Source organism: Eubalaena glacialis, chromosome 7 (genome assembly GCF_028564815.1).
Source record: "Eubalaena glacialis isolate mEubGla1 chromosome 7, mEubGla1.1.hap2.+ XY, whole genome shotgun sequence".
Lineage (NCBI taxonomy): Eukaryota > Metazoa > Chordata > Mammalia > Artiodactyla > Balaenidae > Eubalaena > Eubalaena glacialis.
The window spans coordinates 87,428,921-87,449,792 of record NC_083722.1 but is presented as its reverse complement, the minus strand read 5'-3'; the positions used below and the strand labels follow the sequence as shown (position 1 = coordinate 87,449,792).

At 43.3% G+C, this 20,872-nt stretch overlaps 1 protein-coding gene across 1 annotated transcript in view; it reads left to right on the top strand.

Annotated features, from left to right (window-relative positions):
- Positions 1-20,872, top strand: part of PRICKLE2 (prickle planar cell polarity protein 2) — a 331,524-nt gene that overhangs the window by 604 nt on the left and 310,048 nt on the right. The window contains exon 2 of the mRNA XM_061195510.1: positions 240-325. Within this exon, the coding sequence (XP_061051493.1) occupies positions 240-325 (86 nt within the window). The remainder of the gene's footprint in view (positions 1-239; positions 326-20,872) is intronic.

Here is a 20,872-nt window from a genome sequence, read left to right as displayed (position 1 = left end):
ATTTCTTGGTGGCTTAGTGCCCACGCCAGAGACAGCCCGCCTAGACTTCCCCAGGCGAGAGACCACCCCAGGGGCACCGGCAGCGCCCCACCCCAAATCCCCTACCTCGGAGAGGAGCTTCGGAGTCAAATCAGAGGAGGTGGGGTGGGAGAGGCAGGCCGTCCCGCCTGGGGCACAGTGGGGCTTTGGAGGGAGCCCGGGTGGCGGAAACATGCTTGTGTTGTCTTTTTGTTTTGAAGTTGACCGGACTGGGGCGGATCGAGAGAGGCCAGCCATGTAACGCCTGTGGTGACCAGTGCCCAGGGTTCGCCTTGCATAAATGGAGGTAGGACCCCTTACATGGGATTCCTAAAGACACACCACTGCAGGGGGGAAATCTATACATATATGCCATATATGTGTATATATGCACACAAGCACATTTTTCGCCTTTTAAATTCACGCATAAGTCACATGGAAAGAATGCAAAGGCTGTTCTTTTAAGAGTGGGACTACATCTGCTACAAATATTGAAGGTGGAAGTGGTGACCAGACACTGAGAATGCAGGAGAGCCGGGCTCAGGCTGCATTTCCCTGATGTGAGAGTTTTGGGTCTCTTGCACCCACCCTCTGTGTATCTAAGTCACTCTGTCCCAAGCGATTCAACTTAGGCACGACAGTTTTTCCAAGTGCCGCAGTACAGCATGTGTAGGATTCTTGGGACTAGCTGGTGTTTTCCAATTGTGTTTTTAATTCAGCCTCTGTAACTCTGGGTCCCAACCACAAATCCACCACTGCCTGCCTGTGCTGTGTCAACCCTCTTCGGTGGCCAGATGTTTCTTATTAATGTGCCGTGAATGTTGACTTCCAGGCAGCCCCAGCCTGGATTGGAATGATTATGTTTGGGGGACAAGGGATCTGGGTGCCCTCCCAGTACATCTGGCTGCTGGGGCTCTGGCTGGGAAAAGTTAGGGTGCAGGCTTACAGGCCCTCTGGTGATATAAAGAGAAGAGATGGATCCTTCTTGGCAACTTCATGAAAAGGCAAAAGCAGTGGCAGGAGAAAATTCTGCAACATTGTAACCCGTTCTCTCCTTGCTTAATGCATCTTCCTCCCCCCCACCCCCCATGTCCCTTTGAAGAATGCTGTTTCTGGATACTGGGGAGAAAGGCCTGCTTTGATTTGTTTTGGTTTGGTTTGGTTTTTTTTTCCCCTCTGTGTGTGCTTCTCTCCTTTCTCCCAATTGGTCATGTGTGCTGGGCACCCAGTTATAAGGAAACTCCCAACCGGCTCCTTCAGAAATTAAATGCTTTTGTTCCTGCCTCTGATGGGTCTGGCAGCCTCTTTGCCTTTGTTTCAGGACAGTGAGTGCAGCCCTTATGGCTCCCTAGCATTTAATAACTTCTGTGGCAGAGGCAAGGCCGGGCGACCTTATAAATATATAATGTGCAGACATAGGCATCCATCAGTCCTGCCGATGTTGTAGCCCAAATAGGTGTGCTCTGGACTGGCCCCTGGAGTGTCCCCAGTGTGAAAGTGGCGATACATGGGAATAGGTGCAGAAGCGTCATTTTTTCCAACCAAATCCTGTGTGACAGCGCTGCTGTTGGATCCTGTTTGAGCCATCTTGTGCTGTAATGGGGGTGGGAAAGGCAGAGTGATGAACAGGAGAGTGATTTCCGGCTCCTCCCCTACTCTGGAGCCTCTGGGTCTACTTCTGACCAGAGGCCTATGGGGCAATGGTACAGTGTGGGTGTGTACCCAGGCTTCCCTCCTTTCAGTCTCTGTGACCTCTGACCTGCAGCCAGTCACTCTCCCTAGTTCTCAGTTTCCCTCTTCCGTTAAGTGGGAATAATGATGGTACTTAATCTCTCAGCTTTATCGTAGGGATGAAATGAGATATTGAAAACACATACTTCGCTCCATGCCAGGCACACAATAAACATTAGCTACTTTTGTCAATTATTTTTAGCTTCCTCTCAGCTGTTGCCCTGGAGGAATCATAACTAGCTCGCTTGAGGCTGCTGGGTGTCCCCGGTCACTTTAGACTGTCATGACCACAGCTTCTTAGAGACCCTCAAGCCGTTTTAACCCAGCTGGTTTTGTGAGGGGAAAACGAGCGTTTGATTTTCAGCCCATTATGGAGCCTTTCTTTCGGAAAGAGCCTTTCATGAGGCTGAGATGGGTTTTCACGCGGAAGCGGTTTCTTCACTAGCAGCAGAAAAGCCTCCATGAATGCGGTTTTTATGGAGTTTCCACCCATTGCTGGAAAGGAAGCGGATCCTTGCTTTTTGCCCCCTCCTTTTCCCTCACGGGCATGCTTTTGGGTGACCTTTTAGAGAAGGGGGACAATCATTTCTGGGTTACGGCACAATATTCTTTTTGGCAGTTTGAAATCCACAGTATGCTCCGTTTGCACTCCTCTGACTGGGGGGGGGGGGGACTCTGAGCCCCTGGGAGAGACAGTTGTATCCGGATAGGAGGGAAGGCTAACCTGGCACAGGCTGAAAGGCTGCCTTTGGTCTGTTTCAAGGAGAGTGAATTTCCCTTGCCCCCAAGCACCAAGGCACCCTAAATAGTACCGCTCGTGGGTGTCAGCTTGTCCCTCTGCTTCCACATGCTCCCCCTCCAAACCATTGTCCACACAGCAGGCAGCTCCTAAAAGCAGAACGGAATTGTGTTCCTGCCTGCAGCACGATGGTACTGAAGTTCTTGGGAGGAAGCGGGTTGTAAACAAACTTTGCTTCCCTTTCTGGTGTGCTGGAGAGAGCTGGGGCTTTGAAGTCCAGAGGGAGCAGGGCTGTGGTCTTGCTCTGGTTTTGCCAAGCTGTGTGACCTTGGGCGAAAGACTCAGGCTCCCTGAGTTGCATTTTCCTCAGCCGTCACGCTGGGATCTCTCCACTGAACAAATATTTGAGGGTCTGCTTGTGCCAGGTGCTGCGCTGTGCCGGGGATACGGCGAAGAACAAAATAGACGGGATTCCTGCCCTCATTCAACAAATAATTACAATTTAGATAAGGTGGTCCAGAGAGGACTCTCTGAGGAGGTGGCATTTGCACAGCGACTTAGATGAAGCAAGGGAGGAGGGTCCTGTTGATTCAAACCTGAGGCAGGAACCGGCAGAATCACCGGCTCATGGGAGCCTGTTAGAAATGTGAAGTCTCAGGCCCTGCCCTGGACTTGCTGAATCTGACTTTAGGCCTTAACAAGATCCCCAGCTGATTCATGTGCAGGGCAAAGAGTGAGGAAAGCTGAGTTACAACACCTGACACTGCTTCAGCCAGCTGGCTCTCTGCCCTCTGGGGCTTCTGTGTATGACCAAAGATGCCTAAGGTTCTGTGGAGGGCTGTTATCTTTTATGGAGATTTTCCTGAGGGCTCATTCTCCTTCCTCATTTATATTGTCACCCACACCTTTAGGTGGCAAATGTGGGGATTTTTAGGATTTCTAAAAAACAAAAAACAAAAACACACACAAAAAAACAAAACCCACAGGAGTTTCCATGTGTTGGAGAGGGCTCATAATCGTCAGCCAAAGCGCTCTCCTCCACCTGATGTAGGGCAGCTGGGGAGAAAAGATGGGCACTGCTCCCTACAGGTGACCTGGCCCCAAAAAAGCAACCCCTCAAGGCAGCCCAGGACAAATCGCGCAGTGGCCAGGCTGCTGAGGGAATTCTCATTAAGAGGAAGATTAAGGCATCTTTGTGGACTGTGGCCAGAAGAAAATCATTAATAACTAGGCACTTCGTGTACTCTGCCACGAGACAGCTTTCTGAGTGGGGGTTAATTGGACTTGCTTGTTTGTACCCAGTTTGAGCAGGGAGGGGGAAATAGCCATTTTTACAGTGACGATTTGCCCTTTGAATGCCTGGGCACTGAGGAATAAAGATGATAATAATGATACCAAAGCAGCATCAGCAGTGACAAGGCTGTGTACTTACTCTGTCCAGAGCTGTCTCCCCACCTTTTTACTGATACGTACATTTCTGCTGCATCCTCACCAAAACCTATGAGGCAGATGTGGTGATTTTCCTGATGAGAAACTGAAGCTCACGGTTGTTCAAACAGTGGCCCAAGGTCTCCTGGCTACTGAGAATGAAGCTAGGATTTGGCTCTAAAACCCAGGCTGGTTTCCCTGTGACTCCCTGCCTCTTGTGACTTCTCTATTCTAAGGCAGAGGTCACAGACTAGAGGCCCTCGGCTCACATCCAGCCTGTGGATGGGTTTTGTTTGGTCTGGACAGTGCATTAAATGAGGGACTTTTTCTAACATTAAAATCCAGGTTTCCAGCTTCTCTTGAAGAATCCAAAGATGTGGTAACATGGGGCCGACTTTCCTATGTGGCAGTAAGTGGCAGCACACAAGAGGTCTCCATTTAGATGGGTGTGACCTTGACTCACCCTAGTCACCAACATTCCAGTCGCATTCGGGACTTCTTCAAACACTTAGGTGACCTGTCAGGTCCTGAAAGTGATTGGAAATTGTGAACCCTAAATGAGTATTCTCATCTCTCCAAAAATCATGTTAAAAAAAATAGTAATATCTTCTGTCATATTAGCTGCCATTTTTTTTTTAATTTTTAATTTTTAATTTTTTTTTTAATGCTATTCTTGTCTGCTTACATTCTTTTTATGTATGTATGTATGTATGGCTGTGCTGGGTCTTCGTTTCTGTGCGAGGGCTTTCTCTAGTTGTGGCAAGCGGGGGCCACTCTTCATCGCGGTGCGTGGGCCTCTCACCATCGCGGCCTCTCCCGTTGCGGAGCACAGGCTCCAGACGCGCAGGCTCAGTAGTTGTGGCTCACGGGCGTAGTTGCTCCGCGGCATGTGGGATCTTCCCAGACCAGGGCTCGAACCCGCGTCCCCTGCATTGGCAGGCAGATTCTCAACCACTGCGCCACCAGGGAAGCCCCTAGCTGCCATTTTTAAAGCATTGACAATGCCAGATGAGTGTCTCACATCCTTCCAATCTTTCACTTGCAACAGTCCTTGGAGTTGGGCGCAATTATTTACGCCCCTTCTGATAGTTAAGGAAAGTGAGTCTCAGGTTAAATAACTTGCCTAAGTTTCTGCAGCCCCTTAGTCAGTGGGGCTGTCTGACTTCCAACCCTGTCTGACTTCACAATTCTGTGTTCTGGACCAGAAATGCTCAAACTTGGCTGGCATATGAATCACCAGGGGATCTTGTTCAAATGCAGATTCTGATTCAACAGGCTTGAGGGCAGAGGACTAAGATGCTGCATTTTTTAACAAGCTCCCAGGTGATGCGGATGCTTCTGGTGCAGGGACATACTTTGAATAGGAGTTGGCAGACTAGGTCCTGCTGGCCAAATCAGACCCTTCACCTGTTTTGTATGATTCATAAGCCATGCATGGTTTTAACATTTTTTAATGGTTGGAAAAAAATCAAAAGAAGAATAATATTTCATGACATATGCAAAGTCTATGAAATTCAAATTTTAGTGCCCATAAACTGTTATCTGAACAAAGTCACTCCCACTTATTTACATATTGTCCGTGGCTGTTTTTGACCTACAGCAGTAGAGTTGAGTACTTGAAACAGATAATGTACAGATTACAAAGCCAAAAACATTTACTCTCTGTCCATTTACAGAAAATGTTTGCCGACTCCGGGTCTATACCACTAGTAGGGGAATATGCAAGTAGCTTCTCTTAGTTTTAGAAGAAAGGAATCTGAGAACCTTTGGGGAGGTTCAGAGCTAAAGGAAACATCCCCTCCAACCTGGATGAGAATGGTGCTAAAATCAAAGGCAACCAAAGAACCAGGGAACAGACTAAAGCCATTTCTAAAGGGCATGTGGAGATGAGGCTGGCAAGACCAGATCAATGAACCGCCGGTGGATTCTAAGCTCCTTGTAATCCCTTTAACGTTTCAGCTTTGCTGATAAATGTAGATTTGACTCTTGCATTAAAAGGCTGGCTTTCAGAACAAGCCTCCCGGAGTTGCACTTTGATGAGCGGCTGATATGGAAAGCCCAGAGCAATGGTAGCCTTGTGAAGTCATTTTAATTATGCAGAGTGGTTAGTCTGGGGACAACGGCCGCCTTTCCAGGCAGGATGCTTGGACTCAGAGCGGCTGTTCCCCAAGCAGCGCTCACTGGGTCAGCCAGGACTGCGCCTTGAAAAGCATCTTTCCTTAGTTGCCCTGGTAATTGTGTTGATTGACGACTGGGGTGGTAATTTGGGGAGATGCCGGCCTGGTTTCCTTTAGTGGTTGTAATTTGGCTAAGAAATGGGTTCCCACTGATTTTTTTTGCTTGGGCAGGAAAAACCACTCTGTCTCAGTCAACTGGTGTGCCAAGAAAAGGGGAAAAAAAGGAGGTGGGGTGTGTGTGCGTGTGTGTGTCCACGCGCATGCGCCTAAGAAATTCTTGGAATCCTCTAGGTAGGGAAAGATGCTTAGCAGCTAAGAAATGCTGGTTAGCTCACCTTCCTTATGTCATTAGTATTTGATAATATGCCTGGTAGAAGCTGAAGCACCTAAATAGAGGTTTTTCTTTTGAGGAAATATGTATGTTCATCCCAAAGTATCTGTATTATCTCTGATTTTGAAATAAGACATGGCTATTATGAAAGATTTAAAAATCACGGGCTTCCCTAGTGGTGCAGTGGTTAAGAATCCGCCTGCCAGTGCAGGGGACGCGGGTTCAAGCCCTGGTCCGGGAAGATCCCACATGCCGCAGAGCAGCTAAGCCCGTGCGCCACAACTACTGAGCCTGCACTCTAGAGCCCGTGAGCCACAACTACTGAGCCTGTGTGCCGCAACTACCGAAGCTCGCGCGCCTAGAACCCGTGCTCCGCAACAAGAGAAGCCACCGCAAGGAGAAGCCCGCGCACCGCAACGAAGAGCAGCCCCTGCTCCGGCAGCTAGAGAAAGCCTACACACAGCAACGAAGACCCAACACAGCCAAAAATTAAAAAAAAAAAAAAAAAATTACACGAAATTTCAATTTTAAGTCCATAAATAAAGTTTGAATGGAACACAGCCATGCCTATTCATTTAGCATCATCTACGGCTGCTTTTACAGTAGCAGAATTGAGTAGTTGAGACAGCCCTCATGGTCCACAAAACAAAGTATTTACTAGCTGGCCCTGTACAGAAACAGTTTACTCACCTCCACAGCTAGAGATATATGTTGTTTATGGCTTGGGATTTATTTCTTCAGATTCATTCAAATTATTTATTAACAAGATTTTATAGAAAATACACATTCCACATATGGTCTTTTTTTTTAAATTTATTATTTATTTATTATTTATTTTTGGCTGTGTTGGGTCTTCGTTTCTATGCGAGGGCTTTCTCTAGTTGCGGCAAGCGGGGGCCACTCTTCATCGCGATGTGCGGGCCTCTCACTATCGCGGCCTCTCTTGTTGCGGAGCACAGGCTCTAGACGTGCAGGCTCAGTAGTTGTGGCTCACGGGCCTAGTTGCTCCGCGGCATGTGGGATCTTCCCAGACCAGGGCTCGAACCCGTGTCCCCTGCATTGGCAGGCAGATTCTCAACCACTGTGCCACCAGGGAAGCCCCATATATGGTCTCTTATAGCTTACTTTCTTCATACTTAGAAATACTTTTTGGACATCTTTATATGTCATTGTATAAAGGACATAAAGATCTAATATATTTATTAGTTTTTAGAATCCAGTATATGGGTTATCATTGAATTAAATAGTTTTGATTCATGGCTGCTTTGGCTGTTTTCCCTTGTTCCTCATTATACACCATATGACAATAGCTTTTCTTATGCTACGACATGCTGATGTGGAGCTCTTGTCAAATTGTCCTCCAAGGAGATGTTGCCAACTTCCACCCCCATTCCTTAAAAAATTGGAGTGTATTTGTGTGTTTTCTTTGGGCTGAAACTTTGAAACATCTCAGCTTGTGGAGCAACCTGGCAATTAATCCTTGTTTAATCACCCTGAGTGACAATTTGTACCTGATGAATAGTGAGAAAACACAGAGCACTGATGTCAGTCATCTTTTTTTTCAAAACACATTTTATTTGTCTTTAATTCCCAAAGTGATATCCACATTCTGTTGCAAGGTTGTCATTCATCCTTATGCTTCTGTTGTTTAAGGTTGGTGGGATGAGGGGAATCTAATGAATTTGTTATTTTGTGTTCTCAAAAAGCTGGAAGATTATCCTTTAACTCTGCGATTAATGAGTATCCCAGAGGGAATTTCCTGTGAACTGAGGGAGCATTCCCTAAAGGGAATGATTCCTAGATCATTGAGCATTTTGAAATCAAAAGGATTCTACCTGCATTGTATATGAGAGAGCCATGGGGGTTGAACTCTGGGAAGAAATGTGTATTTCTAGGCAGTGTCATAAAAATTTCTATGAAGCTTGTAAGGGCTGCTGGGGGAGCATTCTAGCTGTGTGGTTAAAGGGACAGCCTTTGAAGATACTTTGCTGGAACTGTGGTCTTGGTTCTGCCTCTTACAGGCTGAGTATCCTTAGGAAAGTGACTTAACCTTTCTGAGCCTTCCTTGGTTTTCTCGCCTGAAAACCTATCTTGGTTTTCTCATCTGCAATGTGGGAATAATATTACTTATTACCATGAGGTTATCTTACGTGGTTATTGTGAGAGTTAAATGGGATAATGTGTGCATTGTGCCTCATTGGGCATGATGCGTAATGTGGGCTCCATATACGTTTGTGGTTGGAAGAAGGGTTAATGGAAACAGAATTAGATAAGGAGCAAGAACACCTGGGTTCATGGCCCTGACATTGTAGGTTATGTGACAGAGAACAAGTCACTTCCCCACCATGAGTCACAGCCCTTCATTTGCTAAAAATGGGGGTGATGATTCTTGTCTTAGGGCCTTAACTCAGAAGAGATAGAGTTGAGTCCCCCCTGATGTGAGGATTTAGGGTCTAAAGGAATGAGACTTCCTGATGGAATAGCAGATTTATATGGCTCATCACAGACACACCTGGGGACATGTACACTTTAGATGAAATGGAGTTTAGAAGAATTGGACCTTATACCCTCACAGTCTCTTTGCTTAAGTGAAATATGCATATGATGTTTGTAAAAACAATTTGCAACCTATAACAGGAAGACGACAGTTAGACGGTGCCCTTGGGGTCAGTATATAAAAAGGGGCTTTTTTGTGCCTGGCGCCCATGAAAACTCACATCCAAGGTGAAAACCACACATCATCAAGGCAATACTTAATTCATTTTACCCAAGCCTGCTTAATAAGTATGAATTTTTGTGGCGCCTACTGTGCCATGCTAAACACTTCCATTTACGCAGTCACCAGTCCTTAAGCAGAAGCTTCCTTTTCTAAGCCATGAGAAACAAGGATATTTATACAATATTTGAACCCAAGATGATACCCTGGAAACTCCTGAGATAAGATCTGGACTGTACCTACATTTTGTTGACATTGTACAGGATTTAAAATTTTGATTAGTTGCCAACCTGTGATATTTTGGGTAAAAATTCAGATTTAAGGTTTTCTCTGGAATAATGAAAAAATTATGAAAATTTCGGGCAATTCGTATTCCTTCCATTGTTTTAGATAGAACACACATGTTTGGCTTTTTCCACAATCCCCACCATTTCCTATTGTTTACCTGACCTGCCTCACCCATTTACATTCCTGGCTGGCTGCTATAGTTGTCTGATGTTGTGACTGCTGATTTGAAGAAGTGAGTGAGGGAATATGTACTATTGGAAGGATGATAAGAATGGCAGATTGGAATAAAGGTGCCACTTGGTGGGAATAGCTGTGCTAATAAGCAAAACATCCAAGCAGCTAAATCCTCCCTGTCCTGGAGATGCTCTTGGGATGGAGCTGATATGATTGAGGACCTGCTGTGTGCTTGGCTTCTTTCATGCATCACCTCTTGTCATCCTCAGAACAATTTTCTGAGGCATGTACTTTATCTTCTCCTTTCTAAATCTGAAGAAACTGAAGCCCAGGGAAGTTAGGTAACATGCCCTCGGTCATGCAAATAATAAGTAGTGGAGTCAGGATTCAAAACCAGGTATTGAGGGCTTGAGATCACAAATTCTTTAACCAAGAGAGACTCTTAAGCTTTGTCATTTTGACTCTCCTGGTCTAAATATAAAACAGTACCTTGGCAAAAACAGAATCTTATATTTTCACTGGCCTACGGATGAGATCTAACTGTTGTCAGATATCTGAAGAACCCTAGGCTAGCTGGCTTACTTGAGGCTGGGGTCTTAAAGATGAAACTGCTATAAAATTAGAGGGTGTGGTGTTGAGCTTATTGGGGTATCTGAAAGGTGAGAAATTGAACTAAATATAATGCGATTTCCAGTAAAAGGCTACTTGTAATTTTCTAATCAGATCTGCATACATTAAAGGAGGCTCCATTCCGCTTGTTTATAGCTTTGGTGTTAAATTGGGGGCTCTGGGGAGTTTGTGAAAGCAGGCAGGTGGGGGGCATTCTTCAGAAATGCCATTTGCATGTTTCCTAGAGGAAACGTCCACCAAAGGGATCAGTCAAGGGAGGGAGTTTACAGTGCATCCCTTCAGCAGCCAATTTGAGGTCAAAACAAGGTAAAAATAAAGAAAATGGTCATTATCCAGTCTTTGGACCCGTTTTTGAACTTCTGCTCCCCATTGCTTTACCAATTCTGACACCATGTTGCAAAACAGACCCAAGCACATTTGACTGTGGGAAGGCATTTAATGAGAACATTATTTGATTTTATGTTTGGTAAACTACTTGGTGGTGCAGAAACTGCTTTCACAGTTCTTTAAAACTGACTCATTATGTGTACATGTAACACCCAGAGCGGGTCCTCCAAGTTTGCGTGCTGAGGAATTAGGCCTCCCGGGGACTTATTAAAAGAATGCAGGTGTTTTCTTTCTTCAACGACACCATGAAATGACTCTAATAATATAATTTCTCAAAGTCTTTTGTTCCGCAGTCAGGCACCCAGGAGCGCACCTGTCATTTGCATCCTTGATGACTGGGCCTTTGGAGCTTCTCCAGCGACTTAGTGAGTTGTTTGGAAATCATAACGACAGGCTTCTTTCATCTTTATGAAGCCCCAGATTTGGAGACAATAGATATCTGGGAGAGTCTCCATCACCTTTGGTCTGGAATATTTGGAGCCACAGGGAAGGACACATACGTATGTTTTCCTCTGCTCTGGGAGACAAAAGCATTTAATAGATGTGTCCACCTGCTAGGGATTTTGGATAATTTTTTTTAAACTTCAAAATCCTTGGTGATAACAGCGTTTTAAGGCAGTTTTATTTATTATTTTACATTCATTTTGATCCAGTTGTTGCATAAGTGTGCAGTGTAGACAATTTGGAAAATTCAGCAATGTCAAATGATTTATTTAAAAAAAAAAGAGCATTAACTCCATCACATGACGTGGAAGGAGTATAGACCTCTTAGCTTTAGGGTGTGATTTCCTTCTAGTCTAGTTTCTTTATGGTAGAGTTTTATGTAGTTGTACTAGTTTTCTAGAGCTGCTGAAACAAATTACTACAAACTGTGTGGGTTCAGACAACAAAATGGATCCTGTTACAGTTCTGAAGGCTGGAAGTCTAAAATCAAGGTGTCGGCAGGGTTCGTTCCCTCTTTTGGCTCTGAGGGAGAATCCATCCCTTGCCTGTCTTAGCTTCTGGGGACTCTTGGCAGTGCTTGGCCTTTGTGGCTTACAGATGTGTCACTCCGTTCTCTGCATCTGTCACCACATAGTGTTCTTCCTCTGGGTTTCTGTCCCTTTCTCTTCAAAGGGCTTGTCATTGGATTTGGGCCTACCCTAATCTGGGATGATTTCATCAACTTAATTATATCTACAAAGACTCTTTTCTAAATGAGATCACATTTAGAGATTCCAGGTAGATCTTTGAAGGGACCACTATTCAACCCATTATAATAATTCTGGAAGTAAAGCATGTATATATATACACATATATATGTAAATACATATACACAGTTTCATATTTGTAAGCAGTGTGCCCAATTTGGACTTTCTAAACGTGTTATTTGTGAAAGTACAGTGGTGTGGGAGGGCTGGGCCTTGACTCTGGGGCACCTTTGTGGGAAATACAACTTACTTGTCTTTTCTGGGCCAGTTAAATGTTTGCAACAGGACAGGATTGTACAAGCTGCTCTTAGCAGAGGGAACTCTGAGGTGGAATTTGCTGCCCATATTGATGAATTCAGCTGTCTGAATCAGTTGACCCCTAGGTCACCCTATGAAGTCCATCCATCTTCTTTGAGCTTTTGTTGGGCCTTGCCAGGGAGATGTATAGGAAATGAAGTGGTAGTGTGTAGACAGTTATTTGTGGGAAGAGCTTCTCGCCTTAGGGCCTTTTAATTAATCTTTAGGCTGTATAACCGATTCGCTTTCAAAGGGAAAAAAAGTGGGCTTCCTTAGAAAAGGAAATTCTTCATCATCCTAGAAATAGGTCCCACAAAATCCTGCTGGAGCTGAGTCACTCTATCCCTCCCCCATCCTTATCCCCTTTGCCCCCTGCCACTTCTCCGTAAACACAGTCAGAAGAAGTATAACATTAATTGTACTTCCTCATTCCCTGATTTCTGTTAAATCCAGCATGAATGGATCTAGGCTTTTCAGAATAAATTATGTGAAATAAAATGAAAGCAAATTATGATTTTTTTATCATCATGTTAGCTATCATGAATTGAACATTTACAATGTGCTAGGGACATTATATTCTAAGCGTGCTTCTTGTATTCTTATTTAATTCTTGAAACCTGTTATGAGAGAAACACCATCATCCACGTTGGTTTCATGAGGAAACTGAGAGCCTGCAAGTGAGTTACTTTCCCAAGGTCACGCAGCTAGTTAGTACTCAAACCAAGGTTAAATCTTACAACCCTGACTGTTGTTTGGGCTCTTAAACACCATATTATGTGCCTGGCTCCAGAGGATTCTTATAGATTCTAAACCATAGTTTTCACACTTCCGTATTCATCAGAATCACCTGGAGGGCTGCTCCCCTCCCCTCTCAGTTTCCCATTCATTAGATCTTGGTTGGTGCTTAGAATTTACATCTAATAAATTAGGTGCTGCTGTGGCTGCTTCTGGCCCAGGGAACACAGTTTGAGAGCCATCAGTCAACACCATAGCCCAGCCCTCCAGGACTTATATAGTCACATCAGTTTATCAGACCAGATAAACATGATTTCACTGACTGTCCAGTGTAGCAGTCCATACGCCTTCTTATCACAAAGTAGTGTAGGTTACTCTTACATGGTTGGTATTGATGTTGAGGGCTAGGAGTTTAGATTGGAAAGAAGGTCCCCACCTCCCACTTAAGCTTTAGTAGATTCTTGGCTTCTTCCTCTTTCCTATCACCATGGAATTTAATAAAGTGGTTTTTAAGCTCTTTCATCAGCTGGAAAGTAGAACCAGCCAAGGTCTGGTATCTGTAAAGATGACTAGAGATTAATGAAATGTTCTAGCCCCACCAGATAGTAAAATACATTATAAGGCTACAGAAATGAAAATAGTATGGTATTGGAGCAGGAATAGATTCCTGTGACAGACTAGAAAATCTCCAAAAATCGACCCAAGTATTGTGGGACAGTGGTCTATGGTAAAGGTGACATATAAAAACAGTGGGGAAAGAGTCAATAAATGGTGCTAGGACGAGCAGCTTCCCATTTGGAATAAAAAGAGATTAATCCAAAACTTTTAAAGAACATTAAAATTTGAGGGGCTTCCCTGGTGGCGCAGTGATTGGGAATCCGCCTGCCAAGGCAGCGGACACGGGTTCGAGCCCTGGTCCGGGAGGATCCCACATGCCGCGGAGCAACTAAGCCCGTGCGCCACAACTACTGAGCCTGCGCTCTAGAGCCCGCGAGCCACAACTACTGAAGCCTGAGAGCCTAGAGCCCGTGCTCCACAACAAAGAGAAGCCACCGCAATGAGAAGCCCGCGCACCGCAACTAGAGAAAGCCTGCACGCAGCAACGAAGACCCAACGCAGCCAAAAAAAAAAAACCAAAAAACAAAACATTAAAATCTGATTATGGACAAATGCTTTTACAAGTTTAGAGAGTAAAAAGCATATCCAAGTTCAAGTATTTGCTCTTCCTTTTTCTCTTAGTCGCCTCTTGCTGCACTGGCCACCTTACTGGTTCCCAAACACAGCAGACGTATTCTCACCTTGGGGCCTCTGCGCTTGCTGGGACCTCCCCCAGGACCAGCCCCCCAGATACCCATCAGTTTTGTTCCCTCGCTTCCTTCCAGATCTCTCCTCCAATGCTGTTTCCTTAAAGCATTGTTCCTTGACCATCCTAAAATAGTACTCAGGTCACTCCCTTTTCCCTTCCTCTGACTTCTTTTTTTTTTTCCCCCAGAACATTTACCAATACCTGACATATTTGTAATGGATTATCTGGCTTTCCTTCTCAACCTCGATGTAGTTACTTTAGCCTACACAAGAATTTAAACTGCACGAGGATATTTTGTTCCATGTTTCTTTTGTTAAATTCTCCAATACCCAGAAAAATATCTAGTGCATAGCAAAATACCCACCAGAATTTGTTGAATGAATGAATAAATGAATGGATGATGGGAAACCCAGACGTCATAAAGGAAGATGGGTTATTTTGAGATGAAATAATTTTAAAATTGTCAAAAGAAAATTGAAAAAACAATTGGAACAGATTTGATAGAGGCCTGATTTTTTAAGATGTGAAAACGGCTCTAATAAAATCATGAAATGACTCATTAGAAAATTGGGCAAAGGATCTCATCAGGCAGGTGTATGACAAGGTATCATTTGTTTTCTTAGTAATGTTACCATTTCTAATGTTTCCGTTTATTTGTGAGTCCAGTATGAATCGCTGTTAGAAAATATGTTTGGGTAGAATTGTGATGTCTGTGTTCAATGAACTATAGCATCTCTTTTCCTAGGAAATGTTAAAATAGTATGCATACTCATGTTTGGGCTAAGCTTTGTTGACTTCTGTCAAGAAGATTAAAAGACTTTTAAGATTCCTTAGGATTTGGAGTTGTCCATGGGTATAAACAAGACCCATAGCTGTGCTAGTGTGATCCAAGAAATGACAGGAAAACAACAAATAAAAGACTATGCTACCTACAACATCAAAAAATCACTTCTACATCTAGGGATGTGGGCATTTGGCCACTCATGGATACACTTCTGTTTTCTTGTCATGATGACTTGGGAGTGTTGCCAGTGGCATTTAGTAGGCTGGAGACCAGGATGTTAACTCTTCTGTGGTCTGTGAGATGGTTCCATCACAATGAAGGTGATCCTATCCTGAATGCCAGTGCCATTCTCCCGCAGTGAGAAGCATTGGAAAGTGTAGTAAGCGGCAAGTGCCTTTGGGAAGTGCTTAGTACACCTCTGATGTTCGGAAGCTTAATTAACTTCTCTGGACCTCAGTTTCCCTCATCTATAGATTGAGCGAGATAGATTATAGAATGGGAAAGGCCCCATCATCATTAATACATGGTGATAGTATTACGAGGGAATATTACTAGGGAATATTATTACTACGAATAGTAATAATATTACTATTCCTGCTCAAATAGCCAACTGAGGAGATTTGGGCAAGAAGAAATTTAGGAGAACAGAAATTTTTCGGTCAGTCCCTTTGCTGGATAAGCCATCCTTTTCAGGATGTTCTCACTCTTCTGGTCGCTCTAGTTGTGTTGTAGACTTGTATATTTACCAAGGGTGAATTTGTTTGTTGCTGACACTACTTATGCCAGTTACACTTGCTACTATAGTTAGGTAAGTTACCTACATAAACCTATGAAATATGAATGTGAGAAGAAAAAGGAGCTGTTATTTCTATGAAAATTAAGCTGAATGCTTGGAAATGACCTAAAACAATTATAAAAGATTGGGAAAGAGGCAGAAACTGCAAAAGGACTTAGGTGTTTTTTTTTGTTTTTTGTTGACAATATCTTTAAGTTCTGACAGTACTCTAAAAAAACAAAAACAACCCAAAAAACACCCATAAAACAAAAAATCTGAACTGGAAATTGAAGAAGATGCATTATAGGTGTGTTTTATGGGTGAAGTGTAAGGTACTCTGTAAACCCATAAGCAAAATTCTCTCACCCACTATAAATGAACGTATGGTTATGTATTTCAAGAAAAAAATAAGATACGTATGAATCATTCTTTTGTGATTCCTCAGTGTGATAGACACTGCTGGTTGTCCTCATATACATTGTGTACTTCTTCCTTAGAAGTATTACCTTCAAAATAATGTCCGGCACATAGCCAGTTAAGACAATGTTTCCTAGCCGTCCTTGCTCCTAGAGATTGCCATTTGACTAAACTCTAGCCAAAGGCATATAAGTAAAAATAGTAAGTACAACTTCTGGGATGCGCTCTTGAAGGGAAAGCATGTACCTTTTTTCCCCCGACTTCTTGCCCACTGGAATGTGGATGTGATAGTTGGAGCTCAAGCAACTAAATTGGACCATGAGGTACAAACCCTCTGTTGAGAAAAGCAGAATAAGACAAGCAGTGCCTGGGTCCCTGATGACCATAGAGACACATCATAGCCTTGGACTGTATAACTCCAGACTGTATTTCCATGAGAGAGAAATTAATTTTCATCTTATTATTATTTTTTTTAATAAATTTATTTATTTTTGGCTGCGTTGGGTCTGTTGCTGTGCGTGGGCTTTCTCTAGTTGCGGCGAGCGGGGGCTACTCTTCGTTGTGCACGGGCTTCTCGTTGCAGTGGTTTCTCTTGTTGCGGAGCACAAGCTGTGGGCGCAGGCTTCAGTAGTTGTGGCACGCGGGCTCAGTAGTTGTGGCTCACGGGCTCTAGAGCACAGGCTCAGTAGTTGTGGCTCACGGGCTTAGTTGCTCCGTGGCATGTGGGATCTTCCCGTACCAGGGCTCGAACCTGTGGCCCCTGTATTGGCAGGCAGATTCTTAACCACTGCGTCACCAGGTAAGTCCAATTTTCATCTTGTTTAAGCCATTATTATTTTGGATTTTCAGTCACCTGTAGCCAAATTTCAACCCAGCTGGACTATAGCAATAGGATACACATTGTGTTCTCAATGGTTGAAAATCCAAAGCCGTTCTTTTAATTTTAGGAATACCTGCTAAGGGCAGGTGTGCTTTTCCAGAATATACTGTTCTGAGGCAGGGATGTCTTCATCCAAAACCTTGGCATTTCATAAGTTCTTAGAGTGAATGACTTGTGGTTATAATAGGTAGTAAAGAGAGAGTATTTTTTCCTATTGTTCAGCTGCCCTGTGAATATGCGCCATTATCTATCGAGGAATAACCTGGAACATTTCAGGAATGCCATCATGTAGCACTGATTTCACCCCCTAAGAAAGTGCATATCCTGTTTTGGGATGCGTTTAGAACTGCTTATTTTAGGATTAAAGGGTACAGAGTAAAGGAATACGATTAATCCCTTTGATGGTCCCTATCATTTTACCAGCAGACTAAGCAGAGGGGTTGGGTTCACATTACATCCATGGAGAAGTATGCCACAGTGCTACTGTGTGAGTGAGGAGTGAAACCCTATCGCCTTTGTGTGAGCACAAAACGGCATGTGCCTTTTTAACCTCTTAATTAAATAATCACCATCCAAAAATGTTTCTTTCTGCAAAGTCTGCCCTGTTGGTTGTATCCCAGGTTAGTTTTCTGTGAAAGTCTTTAAGCTGGAATTCGCTTTCTGATGGTTATTCCTGACCAGTTTTCTCAAATTATCTGAGAAGAGTGTTAAATTGGTAATAAAAAATGTCTGAGAAAAAACTGGATGACATTTTGGGGTCAAATTTTCAAAAGGAAGAGGAACGCACTGGGAAATTGATTTATGAAAAGCTTAGAGGGAATTTATTCAAGAAAGTTTATTGTGTGTGTACTATGGCTTCACATGCCATAAAATACAGTAAAACTGATATCATAAATGTATATATTTAAATTAGTTAGATGTCCTTTGACGCATATGTATACATATAGGTATGCACATATGTTATACATAGGTCAGTATGAATATGTATGTGTGTATATGTGTATATATGTACATATGTTTTGTTTTTTAACATAAATGGTGGCATAGCATAGATACCTCCTTTTTGTCACGTAACAATAGATCTTGGTGGGCTTTTAATATCAGTATATATAAATATTCTTACAGAAAAAAGACCATGTAATACCCCATTATATAGCTGTGTCATAATTTTTTTTTTTTTTTTTACCAGTTCTCCACTGATGATCATTTAGGATGTTTAAAATTTCTAGTTAATGCAATGGTGCTTCAGCAGACGTTCTTATTTGCAGCTCGTTGTTGCCTTTACATGTGACAGTACCTGCAGGATAAATTCCTAGACGTAGAATCACCGAATCAAAGGGTATGTGCAAATTAATTAGTTGAATATTGCTAAATAGAAAAAAATGGTTTCCAAAGATGTTTAGATCTATCAGTGTGTATGAGGGTAAAAGATTAAATTTAAATGACCAAGGATTTATCTTGAAGAAACTTTTTGGAATGCTATTTAAAAATTTTATTTTTTATTGTGGCAAGATATTCATATCTGGAATGCCATTTTGATTCATTATGTTGATATCCCACCCTGAAGTTTTTGCAAAACCACTATATTGGATTTAACCTCCTTGTACTGAGATAGGAGCTTTTAAATAATTTTATCCTGATGGAGTCTCTATGGGAATACGACAGACCATCCTTACTGTAGACAAGCATCAATATGCTGTCAACATTCAGCTACTGATAATGCACAGGGGACTGAATTTTGGTGTATCAGGATGAGAGTTTGTGGTCAGCCACAAGAATGGGTGGAAGAAGGCAGAGGGCTGGGTGTTAATGATTTGGGTACTGTTCTGCCCCTAATTTTTTTTCATCTCATCTGAGTCTTGATTTACAGATCTGTAAAAATCAAGGGGTTAAGTAAATTAGAGAAGAAAGGCCCTCTCCCTCATTGCTCCCATCACACTCTCTGGCAGTGTTTCTTAAACTAAACCTTGAACCCAGTTTGAAAATCACAGGTACACTGTGTCCAGAAGCATTTCCTTCTCTCCGTCTCCTCTGTATCATGCTCTGTTCCAAACCACTATTATTTCTTGCCTCAACGCTGCCCTGGCCTCCTAACAGATCTCCCCACTTCTGCCTTTTCACCACTCTAATCCATTTTCCACCCAGCACTCGGATACAAAGAAGTAGTTCTTATGAAATATTGAGCAGATAAAAAATATTAATGAAATATGTATAAGGCATAAACAACAGTGTTGTGATGGACACCCGTGAGCCTGTCGCCTGGTTTTAGGAAAAAGAACCTTGTTATTATCTCTTGTGATCCCATCCTCTTCCCCCTCTCAGAGGTAACCATTATCCTGAGTTATGAGTTTATCACCATCCTCGCTTTGCTTAATAGTTTTGCCATAAGTGTGTCTCGCCAGAAGTCTTTGCTTCTGCAGTTGTCCTTTGGGGATACATGTGTAAGAGTTTGTCTGGAGCAGGTACCCAGGAGTGGCCTTGCCAGGTCATGGGCGTGTACCTGGGACTTCACTAGATACAGATACACTGTTTTCCAAAGAGTTTATACTCCTGTCAGCAGGTAAGGTTCTGCTTGTTCTCATCCTCGGCCACACTTGGTTTTGTGAGATCTTCCCTTAGTCCTTTGTACATGTGGCTTCCTCTGCCTAGAATGCCCTTTCCCCATCTATCCCAGAATTGGCTGCTTCTCTTTGCCTCCTCCCACTCTCAGTTTAAATGTCACCTTCTCAGAACATTTCTCTGACCATAAGACCCCCTTTCCCCACGACTAGAAGGGCAGGACCTGTGTCTGTTTGGTTCATCATTGTATGTAAATAGCACAACGATTTACTGGTAGGTGCTCAATAAATAGTTGGTGGAATGAGTAAGTGGCTGAGCTAGTCAGGTCCTTTCCAGTCTGAAGTCCTCTTGTCCTGTGAAATGAAATGAAGATATGAGAAAGTTCAAGGGAACCCACTCCGTGTGTGGCTCTGGCTTCAAGGCAGTTTCATCATGGAGATGGTTTCAGAAGACCTCTGAAGGGGTGTCAGCTGCTCTGGTGGAGCAGAACATTTCCAACAGCAGACACGAAAAATGATGTGTGTATTGCAATAAATGAATAAACTGAGCATAAATAAATAGAGCATAAATAAGTGGGAGTTGTAGACCTGCTTGTCTCCAAAGTAGGAAAGTGAGTAGCGGTGCTTCTGGGGTGCAGAATTAACCGATATTTCAGCCAGTCTTAACTGGGACAAAGAAGTAAGTGATCCCAGATGCAAGACCTGGGGATGTTTTATTCCAGAGCTCAGATGCCTAGTGTGGACATCTGAACTGCCTGTGGGTGTTTTGGAGTTTTTGCCTTCACTCATGGGAATTGTATTCTTTCAGTCCTTAGCGGTAGCACGTTGCCTCTGAACTCAGCCTGCTCAAAGCTGGGCAGGGCAGCTGCAATACTGTGCAGACTGGGTGGAGGTGGCATGCCATTGTTGAAAATTAACACAAAGATGTCCCCGGACTGATATCCACAAAGAATGAAATCCATGACATGGAATCATTTATAGCCAGCAAAGCACTTTCTCATTCATAATCTGATCAACTTGAAATGGGAGGCAATTGATTGGTGCTCAGTATTCCTGTGAAATCCCAGAAGCGGGGATGCCACACAGGGAGGTGATCGTAGGCTCAGGCTGGAATCTCTGCTGCTCATTGACCGGCTCTGTCCATTTGGACATGTCACTTAGGCTCTCTGAACCTCAGTTTCCTCATCTGTAAAATGGGAATATCAGTACTTCTCTAACAAGTTTCCATTGAGGGAAAAGTGATATAATAAAGATAAAACATTTGGCACAATGTCTGACAAATGGGAAGTGCTTGGATTTTTTTCTTTTAAA